This window comes from Mugil cephalus, chromosome 3 (genome assembly GCF_022458985.1).
Source record: "Mugil cephalus isolate CIBA_MC_2020 chromosome 3, CIBA_Mcephalus_1.1, whole genome shotgun sequence".
In the NCBI taxonomy this organism is placed as follows: Eukaryota; Metazoa; Chordata; class Actinopteri; order Mugiliformes; family Mugilidae; genus Mugil; species Mugil cephalus.
The window spans coordinates 10,745,026-10,764,553 of NC_061772.1; the positions used below are offsets into that span (position 1 = coordinate 10,745,026).

General features: G+C 40.4%; 2 protein-coding genes across 2 annotated transcripts; both read right to left on the bottom strand.

Moving 5' to 3' along the window:
- Nucleotides 1-4,558: 4,558 nt before the first annotated feature.
- LOC125005699 (tubulin beta-4B chain) lies at nucleotides 4,559-8,132 on the bottom strand. Its single transcript, XM_047581229.1, has 7 exons — nucleotides 7,940-8,132; nucleotides 7,629-7,737; nucleotides 6,534-6,644; nucleotides 6,050-6,294; nucleotides 5,618-5,940; nucleotides 5,175-5,519; nucleotides 4,559-5,071 (listed from the first exon to the last, which is right to left on the bottom strand). Exons 1-7 carry the CDS (start codon nucleotides 7,994-7,996, stop codon nucleotides 4,924-4,926), a joined length of 1,338 nt encoding a protein of 445 aa, XP_047437185.1. The 5' UTR covers nucleotides 7,997-8,132; the 3' UTR covers nucleotides 4,559-4,923.
- A 2,476-nt stretch (nucleotides 8,133-10,608) lies between these two features.
- Nucleotides 10,609-19,327, bottom strand: LOC125005700 (saccharopine dehydrogenase-like oxidoreductase). The gene is made up of 12 exons (XM_047581230.1): nucleotides 19,013-19,327; nucleotides 17,150-17,262; nucleotides 15,851-15,931; nucleotides 15,100-15,229; nucleotides 14,937-14,986; nucleotides 14,602-14,732; nucleotides 14,013-14,130; nucleotides 13,019-13,138; nucleotides 12,840-12,896; nucleotides 12,622-12,733; nucleotides 12,251-12,332; nucleotides 10,609-12,012 (listed from the first exon to the last, which is right to left on the bottom strand). The coding sequence occupies exons 1-12, from the start codon at nucleotides 19,209-19,211 to the stop codon at nucleotides 11,922-11,924; spliced, it is 1,284 nt and encodes a 427-aa protein (XP_047437186.1). The 5' UTR covers nucleotides 19,212-19,327; the 3' UTR covers nucleotides 10,609-11,921.
- Between the last annotated feature and the right edge of the window lie 201 nt (nucleotides 19,328-19,528).

A 19,528-nucleotide genomic window follows, 5' to 3' on the forward strand; every position in this document is an offset into this window, starting at 1 on the left:
CCCAAGGGGGAAACACATAGCACATATACGAACATACAGCATTTAAGCACACAGAAACATACAGCACATGTAACATATAACACACAACACAAGATCACAATATCACAAATATCACTAACACTTGCAGGAGAGATGTGATGGTGGAAAACCCTCTACGTCCTGCTGAGGTTGTTCATCGGCTCCTCCACCCTCATGTTGTCACACTTCTTTTTCTTTCTCCTTCTTCTTCTCCTTTTATATCTCCTGCTTCTCTCTCTTTTCCTGCTCTTCCATCTCCCTTTTCATCCTCTTTTCTTGCTCTTCCTTCTCCCTTTTCTCCTTCTTCTCTCTCTTTTCCTGCTCTTTCTTCCCCTTCTTCTCTCTTTTCCTGCTCTTCCTTCTCCTTCTTCTCTCTCTTTCTCTCTCTTCTATCTTTTGCTTTTTCCTGCTCCCCCACTTCGATTTGAGTTTTGATTTCACTCTTCTCTTTCTCTGAGTTTTGGTTTCTCTCCTCCAGGTCTTTGATTTTCTTCTCCATTTCTTCTCTTTTCTTCTCCAACTCATTATTCCTCTTTTCCAGTTCTCTATTGCCCTTCTCTCATTCTTTATTTCCTCCCACTCTTTTAACTTCTCTGTCTGCTCTTTGACCTTTTCCTTTAGTTCTTTGTTTTCTTCCTCCAGCTCTTCCTTTTTCCCCTCCAGATCTTTTACTTTCTCCTCTATTTCTGTCCTCTTCTCCTCCAGTGCTCTCTTCTCCACCTCCATCTTCTCTCTCTCTGCCTGCTCCTCTCTGAGCTTGTCCTCCAGAGCTCTGCATTTGCTCGTCCACAGCTCCTGTCTCTGGATGTTTTCAGCTTCTTTCGTACGGAGCTGGTTTGAGGCGACGCTGAGGTTCACACAGAGACTCTCTCAAATTAGTTCAAATTATTAATGACTTGCTGAAGACTTTCTGTGTAGTTGGTTGCCAATAAATGAAAAAATTCTATTTTCTATCTCGTTAGTGAAAAACATTTATAAGACAGTGCTAAGTAAACACTTCTCCAAACACAGTTAAAAGCAAACTTGCTCTTAAAGAGTGTGATGAATCCAAATGAGCATCTAGTTGAACAAAATATCTAAAATTCTCCATCCCTCCCAAATTCAAAAAAGTACACTTCAAAACCATAAACAAAATCTGCCCCTCCAGTGAATTAATTAATAAAAGATTTCAATTGGCTGTAGAAAACTGCTACATTTGCAAAACATGTGTAGAAATGACAGCACCTGTTTTTTGAATGTAAACTTGTTCAAAATCTATGGAAATCTCTCTATAACTTAATGTCATCCGGTTCCATTGTTATACATTGTTATATGGAAGTATTCAAGCTGGTGTAATCCTGAAGAATAAAAAATTCAAATTCATAGTTAATAATATGACAATCTTTACTAAATATTTAATTTACATTTCATATAAATATTGTAATGCACACTCACCCCCTTGCATTTTTTTTATTTATCTGTTTTTTAAATTTATTTATTTATCCACTCCACCTTGTAGTTTTTTCTTTCTTTTTTTTTTAATTCAAATATTTCAAATATTCTGCTCTATATACATGTTAAAGTTAGAAACTTCCACTGTCGTCGGCCAGCTTCCCTGCAGTTGGGTGTCTGTCCCAGTCGTAGCAGGAACTCACTGACTCTTTTTACCAGCTCAGTGGTGTTGTCAAGTTGAACAAATGTTCTCTCTCTCTTTATTGTTAAAAATGTGCTTGTGATTACAAATAATGTAACACTGGCCACTTCAAGACACTCTTTTCCGAGTTTGACAGGTTCTCTTAGAATATCATTTTTGGCAGAATGCAATCATTTATTGGACAAAAAAAACAATTGCACTAAAGCACTGAAAGCGACTGAAGGAGCGTCTAGAACTGGTCACTGCTATGCAACCGTTAGTGTGCTTGTTCTAGGACGTTGAAACCCAAAGTTTATAGAGATTTTAATAAAGATGTTTGGACCTGGTACTACTGTGTGGCTCACTAAAACCTTTCTTTCATCTGTTAAAAAAGTGTGGCTTTTATCAAATAGTACTTAATATAAGACAACAAACCTGTCTGGACTGAATTCAAATGTATGAGTAAAGATGTGAAGAAAACTATTTTTTATCAATATATCTAAATGTTACACATCAGTAAAAATTCTTATGCCGATAACATCTTTTTCAGTTTGATTCATGCAAACTAGAAGCTGGTCATGTTAAGTTTTAGTCTTTACATTGAAGGAAGTCATCTGTCAGCACAGGAAATAGATCTGATAACGTCCAGCATCCTTATCCACCTACTCTCTATCAGGATAACAGCTAGTTTCCTCTAACCCTCATTAAACCACTACACGCTCACTAACATTCTGTACCACAAAACACAATGTCAGTGTGACTGCAAAGAATATACGTAAGAAAAAAGATCCGAATCACTGACCCACCTTCTGTTAAATGAGGGAGTAATTAAAGCTATGTGAAGTAGAATGTAGTCTCTGATGAAGCACTTCTAGATTCATTCCAACATGGATTATCTTAATTTAGGATTAAAATTCCTTGAACAAAGTAATTGTCCAGCATCCTTAGACATCTGGAGAAACGGCTCCACCCAGTGGAGAGTAGAGTTGTTACGACAGCAAAGCTGCTAAACTTTTTTGGTCCTCGAGTTTGAATATAGGTAAGATCACTTTACTTTATTTGTGACTGTTCCTTAATTACAGGTTATTATTAGTATATTATTATTACATCATTATTATAATATTACCTTAATTACAGGTTATTATTTACATTGCCTGTAAAGTTTGTTGGAAAATATTCATTAACTGCAATAAAGTTCATTGTTTTAGCAAAAAACTGTGTGAAAAGGAGGGATTTATGTACTATTATTATTATTATTATTATTATTATTATTATTATTATTATTAGAAGTAGTAGTAGTAGTAGTAGTAGTAGTAGTAGTAGCAGTAGTATTAACTCCAGAACGTAACTTAAGAAGTATCTTCAGGTATGACTTCATAAAAAAATGCAGCATGAAGATGTTACCTGACACAAACATGTGAATACCAGGATTACAGTTGTTTCTTCCTAAAGCAGCCATCTATTTACTTCTCTTTTCTTCTCTTTTTGTAAAAATATATCTGTGACTTTTCAAATCTGTTGGTACAGTCAACTGCACAACAGCTACTTTTATAATTTAGACAGTTTAAAGTCTATGATTCAAACTAATGCTGCTAATTTCCGTACTCAGCTGTCACTCTCTGCCACTCAGTGACAAAAAAACGTCTGCTTGCTGTGGCGTCATGTGCATATCCTCTATTGATAACGTGCATAAATGCATGAAAATGGCTTCAGTTTGTTTTTTCAACTCTGATTCTATCATGATATTTTCAATTAAAAACATGTGTAAACATTATAATGCTTTATGTGTTTTTATTATTATTATTTGTTGTGCTTTTGACAAAAACATTAATTCACTCATCCATTCCCTCATTCATTGTCTGTAGATGGCGAGAGGTTTACTCTGTTGATGTCTGCAGCTTCTTCCAGCAGGCAATGGACAAAGGTTGTTTGACCAGTACCGTAAGGACAGGCTGCTAGTCCATCACAGAGCCACATAGAGAGACACTGGATATGGACAGACAACCATGCACACTTACATTCGTACTCAACAACACAAGACAGACACAAAATGACAAAAACAAGAAATGGGGTACGGGGGCAAAGGGTGATCAGAGTTACATGTATGGCCTTGGACACAATGTCACTCACTATGTCGCCATGCTGCCCTTTAAACGAAACAAGACAAAGACAAAACAAAATAAGACAAAAACTAAAAACATGTATTTACAGTGGGAGGGGCTGGAGGAGGAGAGTGGGATTGGACTGTAGCTGTGGCGAAGGTCAGAGGTCAGGTCCTTGAAGTTCTCTTGAAGAGGCTGAGGAATCGTTTCTTCAGAGATTTCTTCTTTCTTTTTGTCGGTGCCTCCTCCAATTGCTGCTCTAGATGTGTAAGTTTGTCCATTAACTTATTTCTGGTATATTCCTCCTCCTCCACCTTCTCCTTAAGGGCCTCCTGCGAAGACTGCAAACGCTGCTGCTATTCCCTCATTTAACAGAAGGTGGGTCAGTGATTCGGATCTTTTTTCTTACGTATATTCTTTGCAGTCACGCTGACATTGTGTTTTGTGGTACAGAATGTTAGTGAGCGTGTAGTGGTTTAATGAGGGTTAGAGGAAACTAGCTGTTATCCTGATAGAGAGTAGGTGGATAAGGATGCTGGACGTTATCAGATCTATTTCCTCTGCTGACAGATGACTTCCTTCAATGTAAAGACTAAAACTTAACATGACCAGCTTCTAGTTTGCATGAATCAAACTGAAAAAGATGTTATCGGCATAAGAATTATTTTTACTGAAGCAAAACACTTCGATATATTGATATCTTTACTCATGCTCATTTGAATTCAGCCCAGACAGGTTTGTTGTCTTATATTAAGTACTATTTGATATTTAAAAGCCACAGTTATTTTAACAGATAAAAGAAAGGTTTTAGTGAGCCACACAGTAGTACCAGGTCCAAACATCTTTATTAAAATCTCTATAAACTTTGGGTTTCAACGTCCTAGAACAAGCACACTAACGGTTGCATAGCAGTGACCAGTTCTAGACGCTCCTTCAGTCGCTTTCAGTGCTCTAGTGCAATTGTTTTTTTTGTCCAATAAATGATTGAATTCTGCCAAAAATGATATTCTAAGAGAACCTGTCAAACTCGGCAAAGAGTGTCTTGAAGTGGCCAGTGTTACATTATTTTTAATCACAAACGTATTTTGAACAATAAAGAGAGAGAGAACATTTGTTCAACTTGACAACACCACTGAGCTGGTAAAAGATGTCGCCGAGTTCCTGCTACAACTGGACCCGAACTTCTCCAGACTAGGCCACGTCCTCTTCGCCCTCCTCCTCAAATTCTCCCTCCTCCTCAGCAGTGGCGTCCTGGTACTGCTGGTACTCAGACACCAGGTCATTCATGTTGCTCTCAGCTTCTGTGAACTCCATCTCGTCCATGCCCTCGCCCGTGTACCTAAAACATCACAAGTTAAAAGTTTAATTTCTGCCAGTGTAGGCGCATTGGGCTAAAAACAGGCCTGTGAAGAGGAATCTCTGCGCTACTCTGCTTTACTCACCAGTGGAGGAAAGCTTTGCGGCGGAACATGGCAGTGAACTGCTCGGAGATGCGTTTGAAGAGCTCCTGGATGGCCGTGCTGTTGCCGATGAAAGTGGCGGCCATCTTGAGGCCTCGCGGAGGGATGTCGCACACGGCCGTCTTGACGTTGTTGGGGATCCACTCGACGAAGTAGCTGCTGTTCTTGTTCTGCACGTTCAGCATCTGCTCGTCCACCTCCTTCATGGACATGCGTCCTCTGAAGATGGCGGCGACCGTGAGGTAGCGTCCGTGGCGTGGGTCGCAAGCTGCCATCATGTTCTTAGCATCGAACATCTGCTGGGTGAGTTCAGGAACCGTCAATGCCCTAGAAAGAGAAAGATTTTAGGTAAGCTGAAAAGCAAATGAAAATCAAATCAAACCAACAGCCTCTGAGAGGCTGGTTCCAGCTCGTCTGTACTGTACCTGTACTGCTGACTGCCTCGGCTGGTCAGGGGGGCAAAGCCTGGCATGAAGAAGTGCAGCCGGGGGAAGGGCACCATGTTGACAGCCAGTTTCCTCAAGTCTGCATTGAGCTGGCCGGGGAAGCGCAGGCAGGTGGTCACCCCGCTCATGGTGGCTGAGACGAGGTGGTTGAGATCACCGTAGGTGGGTGTGGTGAGTTTCAGTGTGCGGAAGCAGATGTCATACAGGGCCTCATTATCAATGCAGTAGGTCTCATCTGTGTTCTCAACCAGCTGGTGGACTGAGAGAGTGGCATTGTAAGGCTCCACCACCGTGTCTGACACCTGGAGGAACAGAGTGAAGAGAAAGAGAGTAGATGAACATGTGTTAATGAACAGAGGAATCAGGCAGAAGGCTGTTTCATCTGAAAATATGTGAATGAATTATGCGAACCTTGGGTGAGGGCACCACACTGAACGTGTTCATGATGCGGTCTGGATATTCCTCTCGGATCTTGCTGATGAGCAGCGTGCCCATGCCGGAGCCGGTGCCTCCTCCCAGAGAGTGTGTGAGCTGGAAGCCCTGGAGGCAGTCGCAGCTCTCTGCCTCTTTTCTCACCACATCCAGGACCGAGTCCACCAGCTCAGCTCCCTCAGTGTAGTGGCCTTTAGCCCAGTTGTTACCTGCTCCGCTCTGGCCTGAGTTACATGCAAATAGAGAAGTCTTTGAATGCTGTGGTGTCAGAAGCTTCTGACACCTCGGCTATCTGATTCTATCTGAAACGGGACTTACTTCAACATGCAAATGAAAACACTGCATTTACGTGCAATGAACAGCGAATACACTGAATGTGACTGACTCCTGATGGAAAACGCACTGAAGCACTAAAAACAGACTTCAACACTCAATGAAGTCAAGTTGAGGTTTAAACGCTCACCAAAGACAAAGTTGTCCGGCCTGAAGATCTGACCAAAGGGACCAGACCTCACAGAGTCCATTGTGCCTGGCTCCAGGTCCACCAGCACTGCACGAGGGACGTACTTGCCGCCTGGTGAAGGAGAACGGGAACAAAACAATGAGTGTAAGAAACAAACAGAGCTTCCAGAGTTTATTAGTGCAATATACTATAGGAACTATAGTAGTTTTAAATGATGAGCAGATGAAAGCCAAAGGGCATTCTTGGCCCACATTGTCAGTACTGATAAGATTTTTATCAACTTTATTTATCTTATCTAAGCTGAATGAGCCAATCAAAAGTAAAAGACTTCAGTTATTTGAACATTAACTGAGTGAAAGACAGTTTCTTTCCAAGAGCCATCACGACCCTGAACACTCGCATGCAACAATCTGCGACTATGTCTTATCCGTCTATTATAAAACTTTGTCAATACATGTTTACATGTGTACACTGTACCACTGCTGCTACGCTTTTCCCACTACATTATTTTATAATTTTTGAATATTTTTTAGTATTTTAACTTTCGCTGTAAATCTTATATAATATATAATAATACCTCCTTTGCACTATTTGTATACATGATTTTTTTTTGCACTGAAAAGGAGAATCTCTCCAATCTCGTTGTACACTGTATAATGACGATAAAGGGCATGCTATACTATTCTATTAAGTAAACCTCCTTTATATAAATTATAAAATGTATAAATGGTATTAGTGATAAACCTGTTCGTGTACATTTTTGTGGTATGATCTACCCCATCCAATGTTCTGCTTTGTTGGTTTAATGAATACCGGAAACTCGCCTACTTCTTGTATTTAACGTTTTAAAGTCATTTTAATGTCACATACAACGTTAACGTTAGGGGCTTTTCAAACAGCGGCCTCAATTGTTAGCTGGGGGGTTTGTTGACGTCTTGTGTCCTGGAAACTGAGCAACAGTAACTAGGAAGCAGAGTCAAGAAGGGTCCATCGGCTCAGCAGCGAGTGTATGAGTCTATTCAATGACCTCGGCTCTCCAAGAGTCCAGGGTGATCTAACTGTGTAGCTTAGAGCTTTCAGCCAAGTTAAGTTCACCTGAGGCCTCGTTGTAATACACGTTGATTCTCTCCAGCTGCAGGTCGCTGTCTCCGTGGTACGTCCCGGACGGGTCGATGCCATGTTCGTCACTTATCACCTCCCAGAACTAGAGACACACAGAAAGGATTCAGACCAACGGTTCACGGCTCACCGCCACCAACGGTCAGATCAGGACGAACGGCGCTAGTAGCTGTTAGTTGTGTAGCTAAGTAAGCTACCTCGGCAGCCCGCCCAAAAACCACATTCAGCATTTATACTGCGTCCTAACCAACCGGCAATTCAGCTGAAGAAGAAAACTTTTTTCTCACCTTCGCCCCGATTTGGTTGCCGCACTGGCCAGCTTGCAGATGAACGATCTCCCTCATTGTTTTATCGGAATGAAAGAATGAAACTCAACGACGACTGAACACAGTTATTACCGCTCTTGAACTCCAGCGACTGAATAACCTGAGAAGGTATGAGCGTTGCCAGCTACAGGCGGTGCTCGAACGCAATTGGAGCAAGTTGGTGTCAATCAAAACAGAGCAGGCATCTCATTGGTTGGAACGACCTGGTGCCGAGTTTTGATTGGACGCTGATGTTTTGGTTACCGCGGTAACGCTAAGTAGAACTTAACCTACACTGCGTCTCTGTGGAAACAACAAACTAACTGATTTAGAGGGCGTCAACGTTTGGGTGTACCCCCGCCCCACTTGGGGTAGGCCCGTTGACCGTATTTAGTTTACGCCATTTTGTAGTGGTGTCCCAAATCTTCGTGATCAAATTATAAGCCTTACATAGGGCACTCAAAAATCCCCATAAAGCATTGCGAAAAGTAGTGACCATCCGATGGTCACTCAATGAGTGGTGGATGTCACAGCATGCATTGCCGTTAATGGCCGTTAGTGGCTGTTAGTGAGGCGCATTTTGAATTTTTTTTTTAACATAATTTTATTTTTTATTTCGTGAACATTACACATATTTGTTTACAAAATTATCACGTTTTAGTAATATGTACATTATAATGGGATAACCAGGGGAGCCGCGGCAGTCTAACACATAATGACAGCGCCAAACTCAGCTCACTATATAGTTCACTATATAGTGCAACCCTACATAGGGAATAGGGGTTAGGGAGGGAGTGAACGATTTCAGACACAGGGCATCTTGTAAGAAAGAAACAAAAAAGGATAAGAACAAGAAGGAGCCAGTGAGGATGTGTTTTGTGTGGACACTATGGTAGAACATCAGAAATACATTATTTACTCATGATTTCAGTGAATTAATTCCATTATTGGTTTGGCCATTTTTCTGTTTCAATAAGAAAATGTCAGAGAGAAGAAGAAATTATGTAGACTCTTCTACTTCAGAGGTCTTTGTCGTGCCCCGGATTCAAACCAGGGTTGCTGCGGCCATAATGCAGAGCACTAACCACTATACGTTCACAGCTGCTCGACACCTTGGCTGTGAAATCAAGAAGAGACAATTAGGATGAAATGAGAAAGAAAGAGTAACAAGAAAAAAAGAAGATGAAATAGAAGCAAAAGACGAAAAGGAAGTCACAAGGGAAAATATGAAATGTAATGGTCTCATTAATAATGGTAAATATCCTATTATTATATTTACTAAAAGAAATATTGAGAATAATTCTCAAGAAATCTAATTTTATCATTTTTTCCCTATTTAGAATAACAATAATATGATGAGAGAAGAAGAAGAGCCAAGGACATGTGACCACCTGCACTGTGAAGTAAACACACATTTTGGTGTTTTTTTACACTATGATCAATATTTGTATTATGTGATTCCAGTGAATTCATTACTGTTCTCCTGTTGTCTCCTGTAGTAAGTGAAGAGAGACGAGGCAAAGATGTGTGCGGGAAACAGGAGAAACATAAGGAAGAAGAAGAAGATAATAATAAAATAACATAAAGACAAAACAAAAGAAAAAAATTTGGTCATACTTTTATATTTAGTGTTGAACTTCAGATTTTCATTATAGAATCTGAAAAATTTCTGACATGATTTCCGAAGACTATAATATGAGTATATTTTTATTAGGTCATTTTCACATGAAAGTGGACGAACAATTATTAACAAATTAAGTCACAAACAATATTGGAAACCTCTGGCAACAAGCTTAGAAACTACAGGAAAGATGCACAAACTACAATTGTATCTGGATTTGCAATTATCATTATTATTGTTGTTTACACTCTATATTTATACTCCCCAATACATCATCTATTTCAGTAATTGCAAACCAAACTTTTGCAACCCTTAATTTTACGGCTCCTTATATAATCATGTGCTACATAAGTCTTTAATCACCTACTCTTGTAAAATGTACCAGGGATTCATGTGTCAGCCAGGGAAGTTATGTTTTTTTATTTTATTACATTATCTTTGTTTACATCCTCTATGGACGGTTTGAAAAGTTTCAAACATTCATAACATGGCTTTTGTTTTGTGTTTAGCAAGTCGTGTTGCTCATGGGTGCCTTAAATTGTTCCATGGCCTTCGTTCGGATCACTGGCACCAAAATGAACTAAGACCCAAAAATTTGTGTAAAAATGTATTTTTATGGAACCAATCAATTTTAAGTTCTTAATTGCTGTTTTAGGATTTGATTAGTACTTTGTGACTGCACAGCACAGGGTGTCCGAAAACTTTATTCCACCACTGTAGTAATTGATTCTGGGCAAGCGCACAAATATTCAGCGTGGTCACATGAGGGAAGGCAGCTTTTTCATAGGATGTTTGTCTTGTTGTCGAATACAAATAATTTTTATACTATTTCCTCAAAATAAGTATTTGTAAAAAAAACATCGTTATTTTGTGCCTTTCCCAATATGTCTTCGGCTTCAATATATTTAGGCATGTAGAGGTGAAACTAGTCCTACCAAACATTTTCCTGTCATTTTTCATTTGCTATGTGTGTTTGTTTACAATGGAAGTGCTAATCATGGAGTATAAGATAAAAAAGACAAACTTGTAATTGTTTGCTGGGGTGGCTTTATTCATGGCCTTCACACAAAGCAAAGCACACAAAAACAAAAATCCCCCAAAACAGCCTGTCAAGTGCACATATGTTCAAATATGGAAAAAAAAAGAACACTGCATAGAGACCAACATTATCGCTTTGTGTGTGAAACTATTTTGGCCCTTAGGAGCAGCAAAAAGCTCTTCATTGTTTCACACCGTCGGATCCACAGGCAGCCCAATGCATTGTCTGACAAGACCCAAAAGCAAATGTTAAGCTATCTAGGTAAACCTAGATAGTGATAGTCCAACGTGTAACCGCCAGAAGCCAGGAAGTCAAGAGTTTATTCGACATGCCAGCACAGACAAGCATGTATGAGTGCACAGCAGCTTACTGTCCTCGACGACTTTACGCCACAGAAGCAGAACAGAGCATGTCCGACTATCATGTCAGTGCTACCGAGTATTGTACTTGTATTGGTACTTTTGATGCTACTGTAGAACACTTAAAGAACATCAACATTTACAGGTGACAGTATTTTCAGGTTTCCTAGAACGTGTTTTTACAGCTGCAGTACTTTTTTCTACCACCGTCACTTACCCTCTACCCGGCCACAGAAAATCATTACAGTGAAAATCTTGTTACTATGTAATAAAACAGAAGGGAATGTGACATTTTAAACTTGTGTTTATGCCGGTTAAAATCCCAGATAGACTCCCACGTGCTTGTGTGAGTAACTTATTTTAGTACCATTAGAATATGTGTTCAATGCAACTTTATCTGTCCTCAAAAAAAAATGTCACAAGCTATCTTTGGTCTCATATTAACTTCATATTTTTTATCTAAAATAGAGCACAGTGCCAGAAAGAGGACAGTTAACCTTTTTTCAATCCAATTACAAACAAATATAAATCACAACATATTTTCTTATTTATTGTCTACGTTTAAAGACGTGGAGTGCAACAAATTCAGCCCCAAATTTTTCTTTCATTAGATATAATCACATTGGTGGCCGATCATGCTGAATCCATTTACACACAGCTGGTCACCACAGTTGTGCTGTTTGTTTTACAAGCAGAATGTTCGGAGTACATTCAAGGCAATAGGAGGAAATTTCTAAATGAAAAAAAAAAAAAAAAAAAAAAAAATGCAAAAAGCAGCATCAAAAACGATGTTAGGACTTTAAATGAGTGCATTCCACCTGTGGTTGTTGTGCCTCTCGTAATCAAACAGCCCTCTCTTTAAGTTAGAAACGCCACAGATGTTGCTATGCTGTTAGTAAGTGCTCACTAAAACCTGGAATACGGCATCAGAGACGGGTGCGAAGTTTAGATGACTGAGAACTGGATGCCATGTTTGTTGAGACGGTTGATGAGTGTGGTCTTTGCAAAGGCAGCTCCTGGAGTGTACACTCCCCCCCTGGAAAATAGATGAAAGCGTGAGAAGAACTGAATTAAAAATAATAATAATAACTCATTTCTGCACCACAGTAGCACAGCAGCAGAAATATTTATTAAGTGCAGTGATTAAAAACCTTTCTACCATTAACACATCAAACCAGAACAAATAAATTATTCAAAGTAACAAATTGGATTGAGGTCATGGTGTATGTACTTGAGCCATTTCCAGGAAGTTGATGTGTGGTGTGATAACTCACTTCTTGGGCAAGGCCTTGCATTCATTGAGGATAGTCAGGGCAGCCTGGACCATGGCGATGGGCGTAGCCACATATCCACACTCTGAGGAATAACAGATCAAATGACTTTAATTAGACTTTGAAGACCTAAGTTCTTGAGAAAGCCTGGAAGCCTAAGATAATGTTTTTTTATTACATTTTTCAGCATTCATCAAGTCTACATCTATGTTTTTATGTTTTCTGCATTTTTAGTGAGGAATTAATAAAACATTGTTTTGTTGTATACCAATAAAAATGAATAAACTATGAACAACTAGTAAATAACAAGCATCCAAATGATTGTATTCAAGTTTGTTGCACCAAGGTCGAAACGATTTCTAATTTCACGTCACCTGGTCCCTGAACCAGTGTTCGGATCTTGGCGTCAGGTTTTCCCTGGGAGGGGTCCTGGTCCTCTGAGTAGCCCTGTCCGTAGAAGGCAAACTGGAAGGATGAAGACTCCATCTAATGCACAAATGGACACACACATAACACAATACATGTTCTTATGAGTGTACAGAACCCTTTATCTTAACAGGATTGGTTTTAACAAGCTCCTGCAGCAGTTCACCTGCTTTCTTGTTGGTCCAGCCTTGGAGAAGAATCCGAAAGAGAAAAACTCTGGGTACTGAAGACGTGGGTGAGAAAAGAAAAAGAAAAGAAAAGAAAACATTTACAGTTGAGTTATGGTCCGTTGTGAAGGATGCATTATGTCAGAAACATTCTTTCTGTTAACACGTGTCAGTTTACCTTGATGAGCAGGTTGCGTCCAAAACTGAACTTGACTAAGAGCCAGAACATCATTCCAGCGAATATCAACTTGACAACGCTCCCCAGGCCTCCTACTCCTGCATATGCTCCATACTGGACCTGAGGTTGAGAAGAACAGGCAGTAATAAACACGCTGCTTAGTGATGGTGGCATCTTAATTTGAAAAAGTGTTTGGGTTAGTAAGTACACTGCCTGGCCAAAATAAAAGTCACCACCTGGATTTAACTAAGCAAACAGATGCAAGTCCCCATTGGATAATTCCTGCACGGACGATTATCTTTGAGCTGGAAGTTATTTAACGCCAACGGATGCAATGAGTAGCATCTCATTTTCTTAAACAACCATGTCTGAAGACACATCCCGTTGTCACGGAAAAGACGTTAGTCAGTTTGAGAATAGTCAAATCATTGTTATGCATCAAGCAGAGAAAACATCTAAGGAAACTCAGAGCAGAAACTACTAAAATTGGGTGAAGAACTGTCCAACGCATTAATAAAAACTGTAAGGATAGTGGGGAACCAACGTCCATTAAGAATCTTTGGGACGTGCTGAAGGAGGCTTTGCACAGTCTTTGCCAGACTCTCCCTTAATCAATACAAGATCTTGGTGAGAAAATGAATGAAACACTGAATGGAGATAAATTTTGTGACACTGCAGAAGCTTATTGAAACAATGCCACCGTGAATGCTGCTGAAATCAAAGCTAAAGGCGAACCAACAAAATATTAGAGTGTGGCCATTTTGTTTTGGAGGTCCCTAATTTTTTTTTGGCCTGACAGTTCAATTATTGCGCCCAGAAGCGTTAAATAGACAAAATATTAAAGTGAAATGATTTTGTGAGACCACTTCAGGCCATGTGCCACCAGATAAGATTGTGAGTCATTATTTTGAATACAGTTGGGTGTACATCATGCTTCTCTACAAGTACATGGGGAAACCATTTTGTGTAAAAAGGACACAATGTGAAGACAGACCGGTGTGGCTTCATGTTCCTCCACCAGGAAACGCTGGGTTCTCTTCACAACAGAGGGATCGGAGCCCATGAAGGGCAGCGTATACTGCTGGATCTCATTACTGAAGAACAAATTTCCCCTGCAGATACATATGGAGACATGTGCTGTGAAAATAAATCATTTCAAGTCTGGCCTGATACTCATTGAGGTAATCGGTAGCATGTGCTCATGTGTGTAATGAAGCATTTTGGGATTTAACCATTGAGACAAAACAGAGGTTCTCCTGTCACAGACACCTCGTACAGTATCATGCATGTATGTATTGGTTGGCCTGAATCTTAAAGCTGTGGAGACACAGCAACGGATCAATAATGTTATTACTGTGTGTATACTGACTCCTAGATATTATAACTAAAACATTTCTGAGGTAACTTTTTTGGTAGATATATTGCCAGTGGATCTTTTAACACTCATATCAACATCCCTTTGCATCAAAAACGTCATGGCCATCAAGCTACAAACTATTACTTTACTGACCCTCAGCTTTGAGCCACTGATGGACCATGCGCACAGAAAATACCCCCTAAAAGAAACTCCTGTCCTAACGTACCTGCGTTTAAGCTTGGCGCCAACCGTAGGGAGAGGTTTGTGATTAAACTTCCTCCTCAGAGTCTGGAGCTTCTGGCTGTCGGAAAAACCATAGATGGCTGACTGCCAAGTGCCATCATGGATGCAGGCGCCCTGACAGAGGATGGCAGAAAATATAGAGAGAGCATAAACAACCTAAAAGCACCAACGAGACAAATGTGAGATGAGGAGAAAAATATGTGATGCCACATAAATATCAGAAGTAAAGGAGGGGGCAAAGATTGAGCAATGTGTGTGAGCAAGGATCAACAACAAGCTGGTTCAGTGCATGGACTCCTGGGTAACGTAGTTACATACATCAGGTCCTGAGCCGACAGTCAGGAAGCTCTCCACCGCGGTCAGTGTACCTGTGGACGAACAGACACACCAGATTTTGGCAGAAAGCACAAGGAAAGTCCATGGAAACCATTACATTAACTCTGTGTGCACACTGGATGTGTACATGTGGATATGTGCGTACCCTTGAACTGGTCCCTGGTGTAGAGGACGCCCATATCGGCAGGAATGGAGTCAAATCCACAGCTCCCAATGATGTACACACCTTTCTCAGCTGCCTGGCTGTCGTAGTTCAACTGCATGCTCTCCAAAAACTGCACAGACAAACAACACACACACACCTTAATAACTTTATATTTTGTTAAAATCAATACAGTCTCCTTTGAAACGAGTTCTGTCCTGATGTGATCAAAGTGGCGAGATATTTTGTGCAGTTTGAACTGAAGAACTTTAGAACTGACAAAATCAGAAAGCACACGCAAGCACAAGTCATGTTGTCAATGTGCTGTTTGTGTTTCAGTGAGGGAACAGTTGCTAACATGTGGCCAAGTGAGAGATAATCTTGTCTAACAGGGTACAGCATGAAACTCAGCACGTCTCCCATTTAATCCAACCACAAGCAATTTCAAAGATGAATGTCAGGGCATCGGCAGGGCAAAATCTATTCAGTGTCCACTGAGAAAACACATGTCTTATGATTAAAGTCAGACTTATTATTCAAAAGTAATAATGCAGGATAGTCAATATATTTAACATTTGTGTAGTTAAACATTAAATACTGCATATACTGCATGTTTGAGTTCAGAGCTTGAGGGATTTTAAAGGGGTGAAATATCAAAGTGCTCCTTGAGTTAACATCTGTAATAAAAGAAAAGAAACTTCTCAGCTATGTGCCAAACCAAATAAAAGGATAAATAAAACTATAAATTACATACCTGAGGCTCTCCACTGATGTCAATATGGTGGGCTCCATTCTCCACACAGGCTTTGATCACTGGCTCGCCAAAGAATCTGTACTGTAGAAACCAAGAGGAACACACGTACACTTTTTATTTTAACCAACTTTTCTCCTAATCTGAACCAAATCCCATTTACAGTCCATGACATTGCTAAATGTCCCTGCCAGTCTGTAGAAAAAACTGTCTGTTAGCCACTTATTTTCCATCTATGTTCACTTAATGTGTTAAAATCCTCAACAGAGGTGCCCTTATGTTACAGCAAGACATGACGTCTTCACTGCATTTTGCATGTATGCAACTGTTGAATGCAGGACTCAGAGAAAGTCCAGTAAATTCATTCATTGTGCCGTCCTGTCTTACACACAACTCTATTAGGTACGTCTACAGAATCAAATGGAAACAAATTTTACACTTTACAAACCATAATAATAATGCATTGGTTTTATTTGGCACCTTATCACAGACGCTTAAAGCGCTTTACAATTGAATACATTATTCATTCGCTCGCGCAGTCACACCCTGGTGGTGGTAAACTACCTCAGTAGACACAGCTGCCCTGAAGCAGACTGATGGAAACGTGGCTGTTAATCTGCGCCTACGGTCTCTACAACCACCACCAAACATCACTCACCCACAATCATACACCAGTGGAGTTCGCACTGGGAGTAAGGTGGGTTAAGTGTCTTGCCCATTGGACACAACGACAGACTAGGGATAGGGTGGAATTGAATCGCCAACCTTTCTGTTATTGGACAACTTTAATACATTTGTGCTTATTCATGAAATTGTGACTCTAGAAGAAACACAAAATGGTCCTTTACGGCTCCAGCTCTGTGCCTCAGCTTGAACCAAGCATGAAAAGTGCCCCCGTGTTCAACAGTGGTGGATAGTGTACTGGAAGAGTTTAGTTTGAAACACAAACCTGAATTATGCACAAGACTGACTGCAGTGGTGCTGGAAACCTACTCTCCATTCTGACCTTATCACAATACAACTTATTGTGTGCTGTAAGCCAGCAGCTTTCATTGTGTAAATGAAGGCTGCTGTGTGTGCAGGAGAGAGGGAGGGAGAGGAGCAGGAAGGAGCAGTAGTAAAAAGGCGGAGAAAGAGATGGATGGATTGATTGGCTAAACTGACGCCAAAGGAAGATGCCAACATGCCAATGTTGTGAGAGCAAGAGGGAAAAGACTGGTTTATGTCATGAGGCTGATCGAGTTCTACGTGATAAAGACAAACACACACACACACACACACACACATTTCTCGTGTACTTACAGGCCCCACACAGTTGAGAACAATCACAGCCTGTTTGCACATGGCCGCAAGGGTGTCTGGTTCTTCTATGTCCGCCACGATGATGTCCACTTCTGTCCTCAGCTCAGGCTTACCTGCACATACAATAAGACACGCATGATGGAGGCTACGATGCAAACATGCCACGCCTACCATCAGACTGTCAGAATTCACAGCTCATAATTAGCATAATTAATAAAAAGTATACTTGATGCCATATTATTTGTTTATATTAGAGCCCAAAGACCTGGTTTACTTTCACTGTGCGTCAGTTAAGCAGGGTTGCTGTCATATAATGCGACAATTATACAGTAAACCAATAAAAGATGCAAAGTGGATAATTTGCCTTCATCAAGCCTGGTAACGTATTTGAATATACAACATTATAAGCAACAGCTGGCTTAAAATCTATACATAAAGCACAAGGGGAAATTTTGTTCTGATGAGATATAGGTTTCCTTAAGACAACACAACCAACATAAAAGACAAGCACAGGCCTTTGACATTTACATTTTAGGGTTATGCACAGCAGTAAGCTGTCACAACTGTGGTTCTGCAGAGAATAAACATGAAACATGAGTCACTGACATGTACAAGGGCCGTGTCTATGGGGCAACTTGAAATTAACAAATCGACTTGTTGGCGCTGGGTTTTAAGTTACAATCAACTAATAGAAACGATCAAATGAATCACCCTCTTCCTCAGAAAATACAGTGGACATGTTTGAGCATGAGTGGTGTGTGTGTGAAAATGAATACACTTTAAATGAGAAAGAACAATAATAACATCAAATGTGCAAATGTGCAGGATAAGATCTTTGAAACAACATATCTTCCTTCAGCAGCCTTCAGCCCTCACTCTTGACTAGCTGACCTGACAGGCTGTGTATGCTCTGATGGACGGGATAGCACAGTGAGCTGGTATGTTCCATCAGCTGTTGTACACTGAAAAGAAAGCTCAACAGCAGGGGACAACAAAATAACTATCTAATCCTGTGGAGATATGCATCTGCTAGTGAACAGATGCCTGGTCTTGATCTGGGGGATGGACACAATTTTCCATGTGTAGATCGTAAACATGGAAAACTTGTGTCACACCAAATATATTAGAAAATATCAATTATTCCATTCGGCAAATTAATTACATTGGTTTTTGCATTTTTGCAACACTGAAACATCAGTAAATTAATTTATTTGTCTAAAAACATAAGATGGTCCTTTAATTTATCCCAAAGCGGGGAAATGTGCCCAGCCTATAGAAAGGTAAAACATTAGATAAATGCAAAAATGACAACAGTTTAAACAGAACAGTAGTTCGGGAGCAGGCTTGGTTGCACAGTCTCTCAGGAGCAGACAGGGAGGACCTGTGGTAACACTCATTCACAGTTTCCCAATATGTTAATAATTTAATTTTAATTTAAGATAAAAAGCCTCATGGAAAGCACAATTTCATGCTTAGAAATATATACTATAGGGTTGTAAGGTGTGGCAAAACGATAATCAACAATTAATAAAAATGGTACTTTGACTTTTGACTGTTTCAAATTTTCATTGCAACATCTCCTGTACTTGGGACTTATGTCAAAGGGTCGGAATCGTGTCAAGCTAACCCTCATCTGTTAGCTGAATCATCTTGTGTCGCAGTTTAGCATTTTCCCTTCGTCTTTTCTCCAGTTTTCTTCATCTTTTAGTCAAGATGGATTCTGACTCTATGTTTAGTTTAATTCAACATCAATGCATTGTCTGAGATGAACCAATTAATTTAAGTGCAACCCTGGTACGGAAACACCTATAGAAACGTTCAGCTTTTAAAATGCAAAAATTTTGGGGTTGATCAGATACATACTGAGGACTCCGGCGGCCTGCTCCAGAACTTTTTCCAGTTTCTGCTTGCTCCTGCCAGCCACGGCCCACTTCAGGTTCCCATTCGGACCCTCGGACACAGTGCGGGCCACCTCCTCCACCACGAACTGTCCCGTGAATCCAGAGGCCCCGAAGATAACCAGGTGGTATGGCCTGCTAGAGGATGTTTCAACACACGCCATGGTGATAGACAGAATGGGGAACCTCACTGCGACACCTACGCTCTTCACACCAGGACAGAGTCTGACGAACTGACAGGAGAGGAGGAGAGAGCCAGCCTGCTGCTCATTTCAGCCCAGCGCTCGTTGATCTACTTCCGTAGCAAACTTATGCTAACACGCTTCTGTCAAGAATGGTGGTTTTTAGCTCCCGAACCAATTTATTTGAAACAATTTGTATTGATTTCAGTTTCTGTGGTTTTATACTTGGGATACACCCGTATTTGTTTAACTATGCATGTCCTTTGTCGCATATAGTTTGTTTTTGTTAGTATTTGGAT